Source organism: Xiphophorus hellerii, chromosome 2 (assembly GCF_003331165.1).
Source record: "Xiphophorus hellerii strain 12219 chromosome 2, Xiphophorus_hellerii-4.1, whole genome shotgun sequence".
Lineage (NCBI taxonomy): Eukaryota > Metazoa > Chordata > Actinopteri > Cyprinodontiformes > Poeciliidae > Xiphophorus > Xiphophorus hellerii.
In genome coordinates, this window is record NC_045673.1 from 14,312,099 (window position 1) to 14,331,892 (window position 19,794).

General features: G+C 39.7%; 1 protein-coding gene across 1 annotated transcript in view; it reads left to right on the forward strand.

Moving 5' to 3' along the window:
• The window catches only part of itpr2 (inositol 1,4,5-trisphosphate receptor, type 2), a 64,072-nt gene that overhangs the window by 26,394 nt on the left and 17,884 nt on the right, over positions 1 to 19,794 (forward strand). The window contains 17 exon segments of the mRNA XM_032584538.1: positions 787 to 968; positions 1,194 to 1,336; positions 2,075 to 2,183; positions 11,466 to 11,586; positions 12,395 to 12,579; positions 12,664 to 12,844; positions 13,756 to 14,009; positions 14,098 to 14,298; positions 15,446 to 15,556; positions 15,726 to 15,821; positions 15,907 to 16,026; positions 17,335 to 17,445; positions 17,519 to 17,711; positions 17,827 to 17,952; positions 19,083 to 19,258; positions 19,336 to 19,500; positions 19,577 to 19,757. Coding sequence (XP_032440429.1) covers positions 787 to 968; positions 1,194 to 1,336; positions 2,075 to 2,183; positions 11,466 to 11,586; positions 12,395 to 12,579; positions 12,664 to 12,844; positions 13,756 to 14,009; positions 14,098 to 14,298; positions 15,446 to 15,556; positions 15,726 to 15,821; positions 15,907 to 16,026; positions 17,335 to 17,445; positions 17,519 to 17,711; positions 17,827 to 17,952; positions 19,083 to 19,258; positions 19,336 to 19,500; positions 19,577 to 19,757 — 2,655 coding nt within the window.

The following is a 19,794-nucleotide window of genomic DNA, read 5'->3' on the forward strand; positions in this document are numbered from 1 at the left end:
AAGGAAATGCAAAGATTTGATCATTTATTGTGTTTATTACACAGAAAGTGCATATTAATATTTCTGTCAATATGCCAGTGTTTACCAGAAGACCATTTTTCAACTTTACAGGATCTTTAGATCACATCAGAGGAAAGACAAATAGAAAATAACAAACCTTTTAAGTTTTGCTTAAAAAGAGACCTCAGTATGTCTAATAGAACCATTGGAAAAGCGTAAACCAGTGTTAAAATGCAGATTTAAATTTATATTTAAAGTTTAATTTTCAAATTTAAACCCAATTTTCAGTCCATCACTCGTCAGTGATCACACAACAGTTGATTCGTCAGTGTCATCAATCGAGTGGTGTAAACAAAAGGCATGATTTATTGGAACCAGTGGTTTCTGCACAACTTAGGCTTTCAGTGAGTTCGTTCCATCATCAAGAAGCATAGAAACTAAGTGCTGCATCACTTTGTTTAGTTCTGGTTCTGGAAACAACACCAGGTCTTTCATGACATGATGGACAGTCTGCATGGTTCATATGTGTTTGTTTGGTGTGGGTGTAACTTGTTGACTCTGTGCGGATCGAGAAAATTCACAGTGAATTTAAACCTGAGTATCTAGTTTTTATAATTTGTTGCACAATCATTCAGCTCTGAAAACAAAAAACTCATACGTATCATAAAATGGCCCCAATTAACGTCACATTCTTGCCCATGGTTTGTGCATAAACTTCAGATGAAAAATGACCATGTGTGTCTCTTTATCTTTATCGCGTTTATCTCTGTTTTGTTCTGTCCTCAGCTAAAGCCCGCTCCATACCCATCCCAGTCGATCTGGACAGTCAGGTCAACGCTCTGTCTCTTAATGTCCACACCAATGCGGTGCAGCGAGCAGCAAAAGACTGGAGGACCTCTGCACGTTCACGACCTCGCAAAGAGCCTCTGGGTAGCCCCGACTACAAGAACATCATTGAGAAACTACAGGTGTGGTGGCTTATTTGGACTAGAAGTCTAACACATTGGAGTTGCTAAGCTTTAGCTATCAGTTTTCAATTTTCTAACATGTTCATCAAGTTTTAAGATTGCATTCCTAGTTGATTAGATGTTTAAATTGTATGAAGTGGAGTTCAAATAACTTCACAAAGACTTCGTACATGTTCACCAGCACTGTCCAGCTGCATCTTTCTATGTCTCTGGCTCTTTTTTAAGGGGGTTGTGTCGTATTTGGAGGATCAGTTCTGTCCGAGGGTTCAAGCAGAATTTTCTGTTCTGGTGGATGTTCTGCAAAGTCCTGAGCTGCTGTTTCCAGAGGCTGCTCGGTTACGCTGTGAGAGTGGAGCCTTTATGTCCAAGTAAGTAGCTGTCGAAAATAATAAATAAAACTGTCCAAACTAATTTACCTTACCTTGCTGAAAATAAAATACACAAACTGTTTTGAAAGACTGGTTCGATTGCTTGCAAAGGTGGGATTTTACTCAATGGGGTGTGTAACTGTGAAGATAATGTGTGGTATGCACAGTACATGGTAGAAACGATAGACATTCGGTCTGTGATGGAGATCTGACCGCAGTATTGCTGTTTGATGATGTAATGTTGTTGGAAGTGTCACCTTTCAATTTTTTTATTTGTAAGAAATATTAAAAACCTTGTACCTTTCCCTTCTGCTCCACTATTAAACCCTAATTTGTGCTGAGTTGTTACACAAAATTCCAATTTAATGAGTAAAAAATAAGATGAATTTCTACTTTTTTAAAGTGAAAATGTAAATACACAAATTGTGTTTGCATCGTTACACTAGGATTCTCTTAACATTCTATAAAACTATCACAAATTCCACTCTTCTTCTGCTGCTCTTTAAAACACGCCATCTGTGGTGATCAGGAATTGGTTTGTCTTATGAGATTTTTGCTGCACTTGTAGGAATCAATTACATTCCTTTATTTAACCAGGTAAACCCCGTTGAGATCTAGATCTCATTTTCAAGAGGGACCTGGGCAAAAAATTTGCAATACATAGCAACCTGGTTACAAGATAAAAACAATTAATACAATTATAAACAAGACAACAATTCCCTGATATCTCTTTGCCAGATTAATAAAACACACCAAGAAGCTTATGGAGCAAGAGGAAAAGCTGTGTATAAAGATCCTGGAGACCATCAGAGAGATGATGGAGAAGAAGGAAAGTTTTCAGGAATCTGTAAGTACTTCACCTGCTGTTTCTTGTTTTTTTTTTGCAGTTTGTTCTTCCATCCTTTCAAAATGCATTAATTACGTTAAGTACTTAAAATTTTGATATAGGCATGTCTTCACGTGGCAATAATGCCGTCGGTAGTGCAACGGAGTCCTTGTTTTCTCCCCGGTTGTTTCGGCCCGGAGCTGTGATTCTCCTCATCAGTATTCTGCGGGTTTGCCCGCGTTACATAAGCCAGGGAGGCACTTGAGCTCACGTTCACACTGAGAAGGAGAAGAAGGAAAAGAGGGAAGCGATGGGAGGAGGACAAGGTGGGGGGCATTCACTGAACAAACAAATCAATACTGCAGCGAGAGGAGGGAGGACAGGACCCCGTGTCCTGCTGAACCTCCCGTCGGCCTGACGAGTGAGCGGCAAGAGTTGGTAAACAGGGTTTAAAGAAGTGCATGGGCATGCTTCTGTGCACTCTGGTTACTATTGAAGGCTCGTGCAATAACTGGGATTTCTGCATTTTGGAAAAGTGTAGAATTCAAGAAATTTTCACATCTGCTTATATATGAAAGTGCGACTATGAATATCTATCTAGTTATCAATTAGTCTCTCTGTCTGTACATTCATCTGTTCCTTCATCCATCTATCTGTCCATCCATGCATCTGTCTCTCCTTACTTGAAGGTTTCGTACTTAAAACTAAAGACTGTAAGGATATCTGCAGTAAATTAATAGTAAACTTTAGTAAACTTTAAGAAATATGAATTGAAAGCTGGTCATTAACACTGTGCAAAGAACCCTGAAAGACATTGGAGTTTTTAATTTGCAAGTCAGATTATTGTCTTAAAAGTTGGGATTACTGAATTAGCTGTCAAAAGAATGCATTCCTGCCAGTATTGGTTTTCCTTTCTCAGTTTGTGCTCTTTGTGAAGTCCCCCCCCAAGCTCAAGCAGTTGTGTGAAAAAAAAGGATCAGAAGGAATCAAGATGGGAAAGGGAGTCACCTTTTAAAAGCAGCGTGGCTCATCCTAGACACCAGACGGTGCAGTAACAATCTGTAAAATGTCACTTTGTGTGGGTGTTCATGAGTGCGTTTGTAGCCTCTCTTTGTCGTTTCCCTTCTGCCCTGAGTGTGGAGCTGCTGCTTCACAGCACGAGAGGCTGAGAAGGAGGGAGAGGACGGCGACTGATAGAAATAATGAGAGAGGGAGCGGCAGACAAACAAAAAAAGAAAAAAAAACAGAAGCAGAGAGACACAGAGTGACAGCTTAGGCAGCTGAGGCTGGTGGCTCCCCTGGGGTACAATGAGTGGGTGGAGAAGTGAGTGAGAGAGAGAGAAAGGAGAGGAGCCATGTGAGGAGCCATGTGAGAGGGAGGAGGGGGGAGGAAGCGGGCAGTGTCTGCCGGGTGAGGGATAGGAGAGAGTCTGCTCAGTCCATGAGGAGACAGGGCAGGGGGTGCGGTTACGTAACAGCCTGCAGTGGCTGAGCCAGAATCACGTGGAGCCTCACGTTCTCCCTCTCTGCGCACTCTCTCGCTCCTCTGTTTGCTCTCTCTCTCCCCCCTCCTCCTCGTTTGATGCTTAGTCTCAGTTAGTCGCATTCTGTCCTCGCGTCCTGCTTTTTCTCTCTATCTCGTCCCACCCAGACCCTGACCTGCGTTTGCCCAGATCGTGGCTGGGTGGACAACATGAGGGGAACACGGGCAGTCGCCCAGCGCGGTGCTTGTTTGAGCCGTCAGATAAGGGATCCTGTGTAAATGTTTGTACTCCAACTTGCCCTGAAGATATCCAGGGTGCAGGAGATTTTATTTCGAAGAAAATGTTTAAAAGAATGTTTGATAAAGTGCACTGATGCTGGACCCAAGAAATTACACAGCATTGAGTTAAATAAAATAGTCTTTATTCAGGTTTCTTTAAAGGATTACACTATGCTTTAGATTTGCGTCAGTCATTTGGCCGAATAAGTGAATTGGAAAGTTTTTTTCCATTATCAGCTATGATTGTTAATGCACATTTCAAACCAAAATTATTTTTTAAAATTTTCATTAAATGCACCAAATCTAGGCTCTTCTAACATTTTCACTCTATAACCACATTAACCGGTTGCATGTAGAATACATTAATATATTTTTTTAGTTTAATACATTATCAGATTTTTTTACATAAATGGGGAAAATCTTATTTACTTCAATATTTGTTAGACTCACAACTACTACATTCATCAGAACATGTACTCTGCATATTAGTGTGTATTACTGAAGTGGTCTAACAATAATATTTTTAACAATACCCACAAAAAAATTTGTGTTCACTTTGAAGAGCACATTGTGCAGTACATTATTCCTGTTTACTGTTCTGTTCTCAATAGAGCAACACTTATTCGTTGATGCGTTTGTTCTGGTTGCTAGCCTGCAGCCAGAAGCTTAACATGAATCCTGTAACTCCTTACCTTAATAAGAAATATTTCCCAACAAATTGGTTTTATGCAAAACCAGGTGGGGGAAGGTCGGATTAAACCTTTGGGATCACATGTGACCATTTTTTCATTTTGAAACAGTTTCTTCCTAAAACTTTGGAATTTCTTGATACCGGCACCAGCCTCATACGTTGGTACCAATTGCACTAAACTGGCTCATTTCAGATCCAAGAAACTTTGCAAAGCATTAGCTTAGCAGTCAGCCACAAGCTTTCAGCAGCGGACAACAGGATGACTTAATCTGAAAAAGTGTTATAAACCTTGAAATTTTACTGCTTCAATTTCGATTTTCTTTTAACATTAATGTAAGCCAACTTAATTTTACTAAATTTGTGCTTTATGTGTCCAGTTTTACGTACAGCTGTGCCACGTGTTGTCTTGTGTACAGTACACATCTTCTTGTTTACAGTAGACCGAAAAAGCTGCTTATGTAATATAGATCACTCTCTCAGGTTTTCTTGTCCCTCCTATCTCACACTCTCCTCCTGTCATTCACACACTGTCTGTCTTTTTGTGGGTGCATCTGTCCCACCTCTGTGCTTGCCAGGTTTCACACCAACTCACCCAAAGGCAAAGCAGATTTACAGATTACCACCGTCTTGATGCTAAGTGCATTACATGCATGCATGTAGAGCTAAAGCCTTGCTCAAGCACATGCGATCCCTGCAATGCTGGCTGTCTCGGTGTGAACTCATCCTGCAGAGTTTTCCCCCTTTTGGCTGTCGTATAACTAGAGGGGATGGGAGTCCCGGTGCGCTGTAGCTTATTTTTCTAGATGCAGTAGGGCAGACAGGTGTAGTAAATGTGACTGCTATACAGTTCAGCCTTCACATGTATTTAGGCTGACGCAGCATGCTGGGTTAAAATCAGAAAAGTTTAAACTGGGACACGTCTGGGCTAAATATGGAGCTGTTATGCTGTTGAAGCCTGCAAACCAGAAAGTACTCAAAAGTTGTTTAAAAATCTATTTGCTGTTAATGGCAAGATTTACTGCCACTGTTTGATCTGAAGAGGTGATCTCTCCTCCTTTCTGTCTTCATTTCCCTCAATCTATTAGTCAGGTGTCTGTTAGGTGAGGTTTATACATTGGTCTCCATGGTGATGAGGGATTAGCACATGTTGGTTGTCTGGCCTGGACGTGACTTTGCAAAAGAAGTCTACATATTGAATGTGGAAATGCTCACAGAGCACAGAGTCTGCTTAAGCTCCTGAAACTCCTTCACAATGAGCCTGTTAACTGTTTAAATTAGCTAAAAATAAGCGTGAAGTTTGCCCACTATGAAGAATCAATAACTTAGTAATAAGATGTAAATGCAATGTGCAACATCTGCTCTTGTCCTTTTAATCTACCTTCTTTCTATTCGAAGGGTAAAAACAAATATACTTCACATTAACTAAATTATAAGAAGTACTTTGACACATGCCTGTCAGTTTAATTATTGTTTGTTTTTTATTAAACATCTTTGAAAACCAGGAAAAAAGATGTTTTGTTCCATTTTGTTAGCCTGTTAAAGTCTTGGTATTTCAGATGAGAACATTATGCATTTTAGGGACTCTATGAGTGAGATTAATTGTGACTATGAACAGTGTTTGGACTCAGTTCATGGTCTGTTATTTGAATCTGATTGCATGTGAGTTAAGCCAGTTGTGCTCAAAGAGGCACATGACTGACAAGAGGATGGATGACATGCAGGTTTAATTCATGTTCTTACTGGTTGTTTATGTGCCTCAGTTTTGCTAATGCAGCTTGTAGACATGAAAACACAAACAACTTTGAGTCTTCCAGCTCTCTGTGGATGCTGATCTGGAAGATCTTCGGCAGGCCACATCACAAGATGATATGCTTGTGAAATTATTCAATTAAAAAAATAAATAAACTCAAACCAACACCTACACTGTGCAAGGCTTAATGAAGTCCAGAAAACATAAGTTAGCTTTTAGCAAGAACTGTAGTTCAGAGCTGTCAGAATAATTTGCTTTGGACTTTGTCTGCTTTTTTTCCAGACTATTTGTTGTACTTGGCCGTGATGAAACATCGCTCCATGTGCTCTTAAAAAAAATGAAAGAAGTGGACAAAAGAAAAAGTTTTGTCTTTGCAAATAAAAATCTACCCACCAATCCCCCTGTCCATTGACTAACTAGTCCATCCAACCATTCAACCATTTGCTCAGTCACTCACCCATCAACTCATGCCCCCATTGCCCAACCATTCAGAGGTCGTTCTATTCACTTATTCATCCATTTGACTGTCAAACCACCAATTAAAACTTCAAACAACCTATCCATATATCCACTAGTCTCTCCACCCAATAACCCACCCCTTCACTTTTCATCCATCTGCCATCAACCCACAAATACCTATTGACTTTCCCATCCAAAGCCCCACCCTCCCATTCATCTGCCTATTGAGCCCAGCTACTCTCCATCCCATGTACTGATCGACCCACCAACCCATTCCATCACTTCTCCACTCATTGACCCATCAGGTCAGGTCATCCAGCCATTGACCCACTGAGCCACAAAAAACACTCATTCATAGGTCTCATAGGTAAACAAAACTCTTTACTTTGTCTAAATGCTTAGCGTTAATTGAAGCACCAAGCAGTCAAACCCTGCTTTTAAATCAAACTATCTTCATATTTTTTTTTTCCCTGATAAAGTCAGAACCTAACATTGTTAGAGAATAACAATTTAACAGATGCTCAGTGGTTAACCTTGTACTAAATACTTGTTTATGCTGCTGCTCCTGCATTTCTCTGAATCACCAATAGCTTTCACATGTGGGCTTAATTTGTTTTGCTGATGTGCTTGTTTGTTGGGTAAAATCATTTCATGTGCCGAGGGACGGCAGCTTTAAAAAGTTGTAAAACTGCAGCTCGTGATGTTTGTTTCTCTTGCAGGATTTTATCAGATACACATTCAGTTTGTCCTTTTTGGCCACATGCACATGCAAGCTGAGCTCAATGATGGTGTCCGTAAAATTAAAAAAAAGAGATCTTAATTGTGCTGTGTTTAACGGATTAACATATCAGGTAGACATTTTTTAATAAAAATTTAATTATCATTCATTACAGCACAGTAAGGTGGTCAACCAGTAAGAAAAAATGCTGTTGCTTCATTGATCTTTAAACAGTTTAGTCACTGGTCAGTATCCTTCTTACATGTTTCATACTGTATTATTCTTAAGGAGACCTTTATTATCCTTGATCTGCTCATAGTGAACGCACCAAAGCAAAAATTTGGGCCCACATTGATATCCGATATTATTGCGGATAACTGACATTTTTCCGCAATAAATGTCGGAAGTGCGCCGATATTAGATGCACTTCCCTGCTTTTTTGACACAATGAAAAAAACAACCACATCACTGCCGTTGTTTTTCTGCTTTTAACACTCCACAATCCTACATTGCGTCATTGTACCACAACGTCAAGCGCCTCCCTTCCTGCTCCTGATACACATACCAAAAAGGCAACAAGATGGAAATAAACATCAGTAGTTTTCAGACCAGTTTTATTTATCTCAGCAGTATTGATAGGCCGATACCGATGTTAATGCTGATATATAGTACATCCATAGCATTAACCATCGGTGGTTCAGTGTTGGAAAGTTTATCTTACAGAAAGTGTCGGATGGTGTTTACTGATGCTGAAATAGTTGGACTCCTATAGTTTGTTTAAAAAAAAAGTCTGTATTGAAGTCTGCTTAATCCCAAGACAAACACAGAGATGTCTCTTCTGACTGAACCTATCACACACAAAAAAAAAATAGACACATTCTCTCTGGCCCTTTTCTAAATTTCTTAACCTGCTTGGATGATTTTTTTTCCCTCTGGCTTAACTATGTAATCTCATTTGAACTGAGTAACTCTGGTACCACTAGTGTTGCCCTCTGCTACCTGCATGAGTTTTCAGACCACCCAAAGAAGTACTTGTTTAATTCAGTCTTCTCTCCTGTGTAGAGAAGACTCTCAGAGCTCTGCAAGAGGAAGGAGGGAGGGGGGAACGAACTGTTGAGATGCCGACTGAAAAGAATCGGCAGCTCATCCCCAGCCTGGACAGCAGAACCGCAGTGTGGCGTGCCAGTGCACATTTTAAAACATCACGACAGTCTGCTTCCTTGCTCCGCTGTGTTTGCCCTCCCTCCAGCCTGCCTAACTTCTGTCGGCACTTTTACCTCTAACTCCATCTTTCGTTCTCGTGGCTCTTACATCATCCGACTGGAGTTTTTCTCGTCAGTGCAGCAGCAAGCAGATGAGTCAGGCTGGACTGACTCTCCTCTGTTCTCTCTATCGTGTCTTCCCCTTTCTCTTCTCTCCTCTCTTCCTGCGGTCGTAGCCAGCAGACTGCATCGCCCAGAGGAAAGGCGAGCGAGAGAGAAATCGCCCCCTCCTCCTTTCGACTATCTCCTGTTGGACCTTCACTTCCCTGCTGAGTGCCAGCATGGGCTCAGTCAGAGAAATCAAGTCCAAATATTCCTTAATTTGAAATCAGTCATGTACTATATCATGATTCTTGAAATTGTGTCTGTAGTGCAGTGTGGAAATGAGAAACTGGTTCGATGGCTCATCCTCAACTATTCTTGCGGCTGTGTGTGTTTGTGAAGCTGCTCAGCCAGACAGTGCAGGCAGACAAGTGTCTGTGCTGACTGCAGATGAGATTGAGTGTTTACTGACACGGAGAGCATCAGCTACACATGCTCTTCCTTATGCCCGTCCTCAGTTTGTGGAAGTTTAGCTGATCTGCTTTTCTGTTTCAACTTTGTTTGTGCCTAAAACTGACAAAATACTGATGACGAAAGCTTTTTTTTTTTTCTATAGCACTCAATTATTTTAGTTGAAACTTATTATAGTAGTAGAGCTACTAGCAACTTTTCTGGAAGTCTCTTCCATAGACTGGCTATCATACATTGTATTATATTCAAATTATTGCAAAGTGTAAAATCTATTACCTGTTTGGCATTTCTACATCTTCACAGCATCACAAACTGCAGTCTACAAGAGCTTTTCCTTACCATCTCTCTTTAACATGTTGCGATAGAAACACTAGGAGGCTTCATCTCGTTCCACTTCTCTTTTTTTATCTATCCATCTTCTATGTTGGTATACCTGTGTCAATATCTGTTGCCACAGAAACCAGTATTAACCCCCCCGCAACCTCTATAGTTTGTCCTGCACAATAATTATATATGTTTACTAATTGTTTCCATAGTAGTCCATCCAGCTTTCAGTCATCCTCCCTCTTATCACACAGCCACCACTGAGATTATCTTTATGCACAGTTTCCATCCTGTTTCTGCTCATCAGCCATAAATGTCACATGAGACGGACAGAGACGATAACTGCAGATTGTAGGAAAATAAATGGCCTCTTGTAGCAAACCTGCTGCTTCTATGGAAGGAAATGAACAATGTGCAGTGCACTGTTTCCTATACATACATCAAATAACCTTCATTCATACAGATGCAATCAGAACATGACTGTATGTAGTGTGGTTGGCCTGCATTTTAGGTTTTTCACAACTTCAAGTCTACACAAATATTCAGGAATCACTTATTAAATGTAATTAGCCACATTGTGTTAAATTTTATTATCCAGAACTGATTACTGCCTGACATGCAGAGTCCAAAACCTTTTTAAACAGAACCTATCTGACAACACAGAGAAAGTCAAAAGATCTCAAAAAGCATCACATCATGCCCCGGTTTAAGGAAATGTAAGAACAAATGAGACAAAGTCTGGAAAGGTTACAGAGACGTTTTGAAGACCTTGGGAGAGAAACGCAGTGGACGCTATTGTCCACAACACATGAAACAGTGTCCCAGGAGAACCCGGCCTACTGAACTTACAGGAGGTGACAACAGAACCAAGAACTACATAACGTACTGCAGTAACTGGCTTTAGTTAAGGTCAATTCTCCTAAATATTTCCCCAGAAGGAGATTGAGGAAACCCTGTCTCACATTTGTCCAAACCTGTCTTTATATTAAATATTTTGTGAAGTGACATTCACAAAAGGAGAACTTTTTGGAAGATGTGCATCTTATTGTATCTGGCAATAAGATGACAGATATTCCCAGATATCTGGCAGATATTTTCTTTGGTAAAAGAAAATCTTACCAACAGTCCAGCATGGTGGTGGTGGTATGATGGTCTGGGCCTGGTTTGCTGATACAGGACTTGGATGACCAGTATGCCAGAAAATCCAGAAGGAGAATGTAAAGACACGAGTTTCATGCTTGAATTTATGCAGACGGACTGGTTCGATAGTTTTAAACAAACTTTTGAAAATGCAGTAAAGTTTGCATATTTTAAATATTCTGCATATTCTAAAATATTCTGCATATTCTAAAACCAAAACTGTTTCGGGGTGAGAAATATTTCAGCGTAAATGCTGCAACAGCAGAAATCTATAAGTGGGCAAACATCTTTTTTATTTCTTTGCAGACAACAATTGCAGATTGTTTTATAAAAGTCCCATTATTGAAACATACAGTTACCGCTGTGCTCTCTCAATCTTTGATTTATTTGTTGATAACAGCGTTGCCATGCAGCATGACAGCATTCCCATTACCAGAGAAATGTATCGTGGAATAATTGTGATGGTTCCCATTAGGTGGATTGGAATAAAATGTGCTCGGCAATCTCAGAGATAATTGATCAGATTTCCACTATTGTTCTTGCTTCTTACATTAGGATTTCTTACCTTGTATTTTTTTTAATGTTTTTGTTCAGCAACTTAAACAACATCACTGTTAATAATATGTGAAAATGGTCCAATTCTAGTTTGAATATATGTTAATCTGATGGTTCCTGCCTCCACAGGGAAATGAGCTGAGAAAGATTCTCCTCACTCGCTACTTTGGAACTCAAAAGCTTTACTCCAAGTCGGAAGGTGGGAGTGGAAACAGTTCTTCTGGAGGCTTTGTCAAGCAGTCATCGGGAGGTACTGAAAAACCCCAAAGAAACTCAGCAGACACCGAAATAACTGCTCTCTGCAGGGGGAGCAAATGCATCTAACATGACAGCAGAGATGTGCAGTTTAGGAAATGTTGGCAGATATTTTTTAAACCATTTTAAAGTAATTTCTGAAGTATTGTACACAGTAAAACCCTGACAAATCTTTTATACTTAATTAAGGTTTTGTTTCAAAAGATAAAAACCTGAAAGTTCGATTACTACTTGGTATCACAATCTGAAAAGAGTCAGAGCTTGTAAATGCAAGTAAATCTATGTTTTTCCTTGTTTGAATAGTTTTTCTCCCCTCAAGCAAAATGGTTCAGATATCACAGAATGAAACCTTCAGGATGTGTCTGACTTCAGGTTATACATGGCGAGAATGGAAGCTTATTTACCATTGGTGTCTGATTGTGAAACCAAAAGTTATTTAGAGATGTTTTGCAGATATTATACTTTCTACAGAATCTGCAGTATTTTGTCAGTATTTATTCATTTTAGTAATATTTAGTTTTCATTCTCCTTTCATTGCTACAAATTCACTATCGAATGGATATTGGACACTTACATTCCCCTGAAAAGTAACCTTGAATGGAATTCATCCCTTTTATGTATGAAAATCGTTTTTTTTATACAGGCTTATGTAGGTTTGGATTTTTTTTTTTCTCCCTTAAAGCTGAAGTAGGTAACTGTTTTTTTTAATGGCCCTCTTGTTAAAATTGCCACTATGTCCTGACAGTATAAGATGAGACAGATAATCTGTGGAAAAAAATGTATTCGGTTATTGTCTGTTGAAGGTTCTGCCTCACTGGACTCAGACAAGCCATGCAGCAGCATGGTGGAAATTCAGTGTCTCTTGGATAAGGTTGGGGCTACAGAGCTGGTGATCGACCTCATAGTCAGCACCAAGAACGACCGAGTGTTCGAACAGAGCATTTTGCTGGGCATCGCTCTTCTGAAGGGAGGAAACACTCAGATTCAGGTGGGCGCCACAGATATTCATGCCCATTGTTCTCTACCTCTGTATTTGGATTGTGTGTTTATTGTCACTCTCACTCCCACCCAGAACTCCTTCTACAACCAGTTGTTTAAGCAGAAGAACTCTGAGAAGTTCTTCAAGGTTTTCTACGATCGCCTGCGCGTTGCCCAGCAGGAGATCCGGTCCACCGTGTCCGTCAACATGTTTGATTTCAGCAGCAGAAAAAGAGAAGATGACAACAATTTTTGCAGTACCAGGTTTAGAAAAGGTAAACTGAGTAATTATGCATTGAAGTATTTCACTTGATTTCATTCATGTATTTACTGAAGACTGGCGTGAATATTTATGACCATTTTGAACAACTCAAATGTAAATGCACCCAACTGCAGCCGAGGCTTATTTCTTTTGTTTGTTCCCCTGTTTGGTTGAACAGAGGCTGAATAGCATAAAATAATTAAATAAAAAAAAAAAGAGTTAAAAAGAAAAGATTTGAGGTGAAGATGGCTGCAGCTAAATGCAAGACAAAATTAATAGGAGGCCAATAAAATGCATTGATGTTTGTTGATGCTTTACAAAATAACAGAGTACAAGCTGTACAAAGACTTTTGCAATACTTTTATCCATCTCGTATCCCAATAAAGATGTTGTCTGTTGTCTTGAATAAAACCACTTTACCACCAGTCATTAATGTTCAAATGCCTGTTAGCCTCACATATTTACATGGAAAACTGAGTCACTTAAGGGTGCTACCTGAGATCAGACAGGCATTGCCATAGAAACAATTATTCTTTTGCACCGTGTGAGGTCCTGAGGTTCAGCTCGGCCTTAATTTTTTCTTTTTCTTTTTTAAATAAATCAGCGTTGAATAAATCCAGAACGATTTTGGTTGCTCTGCTGATATGCTGTTGTTCCCATTTCATGCAGTCACATGTCAAAAGCCCCTGTGACACCCTACATCACAAGATTTACAAAAGCTCATTGTATCAGGATTTGGTGGTTTTAAGCTACCGAACCCCACTTAATTATGCCTCATTTGTCAAAAGGATGCCTCTACATTTCTTATTTTATTATTACTGTTTCAATGCCTAAAAGGATAAATGTTTGCTGTTCAGCTGCATCAATTTACACAAAGTCATTTGCTCCTAAATGCTGCTATGCAATCTACTTATTGCGTTGCAGTGAAAGACTCGAGCATTTATATGAGGGAAGAGATGCGAGGACAGCTGAAGGAGGCCTCGTCGGCCACGTCGAAGGCCATCTCCTCCTACAGGAACGAACTGGATCCCGATCTTGAGTTTCTTGGCCAGAACAGTGATGCAGGTGGAGCCGACGAGGTTGAAGAGGAACCCGAGATGAGCTGGTCGATCGCCATCATGAAACCTGTGCTGCGATATCTCCAGCTGCTCTGTGAAAACCACAATTCAGACCTGCAGGTGCTGAAATCCGTCTGGAACAATTGATGTCCTTGTTGTTGTTAAAACAACTGATAATCTAAACTATGACTTTTGTCTCGGGCTTCAGAACTTCCTCCGCCATCAGCACAATAAGACCAACTACAATCTGGTGTGTGAGACGCTTCAGTTTCTGGACTGCATTTGCGGAAGCACTACCGGAGGCCTGGGGCTGCTGGGACTTTATATTAATGAGAACAACGTGGATCTGGTGCGCCAAACACTAGAAACCATCACAGAGTACTGCCAGGGTCCCTGCCATGAAAACCAGGTACGGCCTTATGCCATTTGCGTTGAAAAATAGAAAATTGTTTATAATATAACATAATACACAATGATAATCTTAGTCTGTGGTATGCCGCATCCAGACTGTGAGCAATTGAATTGAGCCCAGGGGCTAATTTCATGTATTTAGTCCCCTCCGCTACTGCACTCACTACATATCCCATAATACTATGCAACAGTCTGACTCCCTGCAACGCTTCCCCTCTTCACCCCTGAAATGATGCTCAAACTTTGCCTGCAAGCTGCTCAAATGCTCTGCAGTGTTGGTTGTACATAGTCCTACTGAGTCTCCACAGCTCAGAATACAACAACAAAGATTAGTGAATTTGTTGCAAAGACATGAGGTCAGGCATCTCAAAGACAAAATGACTCAAAGAGCAGAGGAAACAAAACATCTTTGGAAATACATTCATTGCACCTGTTCCAATTGAGATTTCAGATTAAAGCAGGATTGTTTTACTTTAACATATAAAACTGTATTCCATTTTCCACCGGAAGTGTGATAAGTTCACGTTTTGGCTCTATTGGCAGCTGCAAACGTTAGGAGCTAGATTTCTAAACAAAGTGCAAAAACTATTTCACATACAAAGATTAGTTTGAATGAATGAGCAACAGTTCCTTTTTTTCCCCCTAAGTCCAGGTAAGACATTCCAGGTGTATTTGATTTAGTAAGTATTTAACTCAAGGAATGCATCAGCTCTAGCCCATGTCCTGGGGTAAATCACTGTGCGGTGGCTCTTGTACACATGCTGGTAATCTCCATCATGCACTTTGCTGCAGTCTCCTCATAAGAAAGCAGCTGTGAGCTTTTTTTTTTCATTTCACACATTTTCCTTCCGCTTAACTTTCTGTTAATATGCTTGTGTGAAAAGTCAGCTTCTTTAGCAATGACTTTTTGTTGCTTGCTGTCATCATGGATGGTATCAGCAACAGTTTGCTGGACATGTCGAGTCAACCATCTTCCCTATGACCACGTTGTTAAATAAAGACAATAATATTTCAATGATGAGCCAATTTATTCAGAGTCACTTTAATACTCTGTGTGCTCAGTTTGTGCTCAGTTCAAATGTTTGCTCTATAATAAGTTCTAGTTTGTTTTGACTACATTTACTACTCATGTTCCTCTCCTGCAGACATGCATAGCAAAACATGAGTCCAATGGCATTGACATTATTATAGCGCTGATTGTGAACTCCATTAACCCCCTGGGGGAGAATCGACTGGACCTGGTGCTGGACCTCAAGGTGAGAAGCAGATCTTCAAAAGGACTCTTTCTAAAACCCACAGCTGCAATGTGTTTGTTCTGGTTTTTAACAAAGGTTTTATTAAATTAGTAATCCGACAAAACTTCAGGCTTTCATGTCAGCAGCTTAAATCACTTAAAAGATGTATATTGGGGCCTTTTTATTTCAGAACAATGCTTCCAAGCTGCTGCTGGCCATCATGGAGAGTCGCCATGACAGTGAGAATGCAGAGAAGATTCTCTACAAGATGAGACCCACTGAGTTGGTGGGTGTATGTGTTTGTCAGCACAGGTTAAAGATAACGTCCCCTGCATTGCCAACAAACTTGTCCGAATCTGCCTGATTTTTAGGTGGATGTAATGAAGGAAGCCTACACTCAGGGTTACGAGACTGAGGAGGACATGGACAACGCTGGTGAGCGGATCAAACCCAGAGACGTTGGACACAACATTTACATCCTGGCCCATCAGGTTATTAAGAAAGCAACAGCTGTTGTTTGTCTGTGACTTATGCATTGGCCTTTTTTTTTTGTTTGTTTCTGTCTGACCCTCTGCTGACCTCAGGGCTGTTCACTCTAGTGCTTCATTAATGATTGAAGACTGCTCCACTGTGAATGAACTCTTCCGACACTAAAATTAGTTTTCATGATGTGATGCTGCTTTATGTCAATGAAAAAGGGCAGAGCAAGTCTAGCAGGTCCTCCACTCTGCCTGTGTTGGTGTGTCAGAGGATTTAGTTTTATTAATGAAACAGCTGGTTACCATTTACTTTAAATATTCATGTAACTTTTACTTCGGTAAGTTTTTTGTGGTCCATTTGATTTGTACTTGGATGTCAGAATTTCTGAGATGCAAGACAGAAAAATCAAATGGATATTGAAGTTGGAAATCCCAGAACCAACAAGAGTTATTGAAGATGGAGAAACTGTCTTATGCACTCCAGACAACATTTATTAGTAAAAGAAAATGTGGCACATAGACTCAATCTTCATAAAATAGTTCTTGTGGACACAAATCTACTAAGACTTATTTTATTTAAAACACAAAGTGTTTTAAATAAGATTAACTGATTGTTAACCTTAACATTTTTAACTGCTTTGTTATTGAAATACATTTATTTATGTATTTGAGAGTAACAAGCTATCCATTTGCTACCACTGATCTGATCATTATTATGTAATATTTAAGTTTATATATATGTTTTCTTATTACATTCTAAATAGCTTTGATGAAGGTAGAACCTGAAAATCAATGACAATTTTATTTTCCACTTTTCCAGTCAAATTCTTAATTTTTATGGATGGTTATGTAAACAACTATTCAAACCTCAGCAGGCAAATTATTTCCAAGGGTGGTGCGGGAAGTTATTAGCTTTAAATAAGCAATTAGCTTTTTCACACAGGGTGGGGCTGGTTTAAATAGCCTCTTTTTTTTTATTAAAGGAGATCAGGAAACAAAAGGAAAGCTTTAAAAGCTTCTCAAATTAACTGAGGTTGCAAAACTGGGTTTATTGTTTTTTTTATATGTATATATGAAGTGATTGACCTCTAAAAACAAGGTCATACAACACACTTTTGTGTTAGTTTATTAAAAAAAAAAAAATTAAAATAAAATCACATTTGTTTCAATAATTATGAGAAGGCCAAGTTTTCTAATTTTTATGAATTTCTATAGCTGTTTTTTTTCTTCATATAAACCCCCTTTAAAAAAAAAAGAGGATAAGAATTTAGACATTAGACATGTCCTCACATTATGTTGGGTTTTTTTAATTTCATTTAGTTGGCCAGACACAATAAGATCTTGCAGCAGAGCCTAAGGCCTAGTTTGGGGCTGGATGACGACAAAGACGAAGCTCTTCATTACTACGCGAAGCACACAGCACAGATAGAGGTAAACCTTGACTTTACTCCGCCAGATTTCTTATGATGTGGAATTTTTTGAAGTAAATGGTGTCGCTTTTCAGATTGTGCGTCACGATCGCAGCATGGAGCAGATTGTGTTTCCTGTGCCAAACATCTGTGAGTACCTCACCGAGGAATCCAAGAACCGCGTGTTCACCACCACCGAAAGAGACGACCAGGGCAGCAAGGTGAACGACTTCTTCCAGCAGTTCGACAACCTCTACAACGAGATGAGGTGGCAAAAGATGATCCGCAGTAAGTGGCTTTAAATAGTGACTGCGGCTCCAGAATCTCATCACAGTATGAGTGGATAGTATCCATTGTGTTTGAAGAAACAAGCTAAACTTTCTTTCCGTTCTCCTTTGCACAGAAAATAAGGCTCTGTTCTGGTTCTCCCGGCACTTCTCTCTTTGGGGAAGCATCTCTTTCTACCTGGCCTGTGTGCTCAACCTCACCGTCGGTGCTTTTTACCCGTTTGGAGATGATGGAGATGAGGGTAATTAAGCTGTCCGTCTGAAATTTATATCCTTTAATCGCTGCCAGGAATGTCATTAAAGCTTTTAATGATCCCTGTGAAGTTTTGTTTTTCCAAGGTGGAATGATCGTACAACAAATATCTGCACCGATTAAAAAAAAAAAAAAAAAAAAGATTATTTGTGCATCAGTTAAACTTTATTGCAGACTTTCTGTAGTCAAAATGTTATTAATACTTTACATATGTATGCATATCCATCATTCAGCACATGTAGTTAACCCCCAGATAAGCAGCTGAATTTCTACTGATATTTCACCACTTTTTGGTAATCAGAAATGATGGCGTCTGTTTTAGGTATGCTGATTACTTTTACAGTAGAGTTAAAGTGGATTTCATCCCAAGATTAAAAAAAATATTTTAAAAACATGCATTATTCCTCCACACTATTAAATGTTTGTTTTGTGTTCACACCTAATAAAACCTCTGCACATGAATAGGTAGGTGTGTACAGAATGTGCATAGAGATTATTTTACAGTTTAATTGCACCTTCTGATGCAAGACAACTTGGACTTACTGACTTTATTGGCTGAGGGCTTTGTGCTACAGTATCTCTGCTCAGCTCTATTCTGAAATGTAATTAGTATTAAAAGAAAATAGCAGACTGGAAATCCAAAGCCAATTTTGCATGTAATTGTGTGTATGTACATATAGATTTAGAAAGACCAAAGAAGGATTAGATGAAGACATGTGAGATGACTCAACACTTACACTTCATACCCAGCTGTTCCAGCACCATTTGTGAAAAACATTTAGTCCATCAACAACATGACCACATTTACATCAAACTGCTTTTGTGCAGTTGATCAAACAAAGCTATTTCTTTAGAGTCATTGTTCTCCGTTACTCATCCCTGCTTTGCAGTTTCCTAGAGAACCCCGAGCTTCAATGGTTTGTTTACCCTGTAATCTGCTGAAGAGATGGTTGTTTTGAGCAGTAATTTCCCCCCGGACTGTTGTTTGACATGTCTTAAGTGTTGCCTTCACCACAGTGTGCCAAGTTAAGCTCTAAACTCTGGTGAATAATTTATCAACAAGCCTCCACGTCTCGAAGCATTGTTGATCTTTATGTTTTATTTATATTTTTTGTCCAGGCACCTTGTCCCCATTCTGGAATATCTTTCTGTGGGTGGCATTGGGCATCTCTACCGCCCTGCTTCCTGTCCTCCCCAAGCAGTGGGGCATCGTTTCCTTCCTCGTCACGCTCATTCTACGTGCCATTTACACTATGGGCCTCACACCTGCTCTGTTTTTGCTAGGCTCTATAAACGTAAGTAAGGAATGCTTTTGTATTGAGGCAGTGAACTATTATGTATTCTATTAAATCATATTTTCCTTTTTTCTCAGCTTTTCAACAAGTTAGTGTTCATTGTAAGTTTTGTGGGGAACAAGGGAACATTTGCTCGAGGCTACAAAGCAGTCGTGATGGACTTGCTCTTCATCTACCATTTGGGTTATGCTTTAATCTGTGTCTTGGGCCTCTTTGCGCACGAGTTCTTCTACAGCTTTTTGGTAAGGAATTCATTTTTTTTATTTTTCATTTTTAAAATAACCGTGATCATTCTCACTGATGTGAAGTTTCTTTTAGCTGTTTGACCTGGTGTTTCGAGAGGAGACGCTGCTGAACGTGATCAAAAGTGTGACAAGAAATGGCCGCTCCATCATCTTGACAGCAATCCTTGCTCTCTTCCTGGTCTACTTTTTCTCCATCATCGGTTTCATCTTCTTTAAGAATGACTTCCGGATGGAAGTGGACCACCTGCATACAAGTAGGTACCTTTAGTCCTCAGATTCATGTATTAAGAT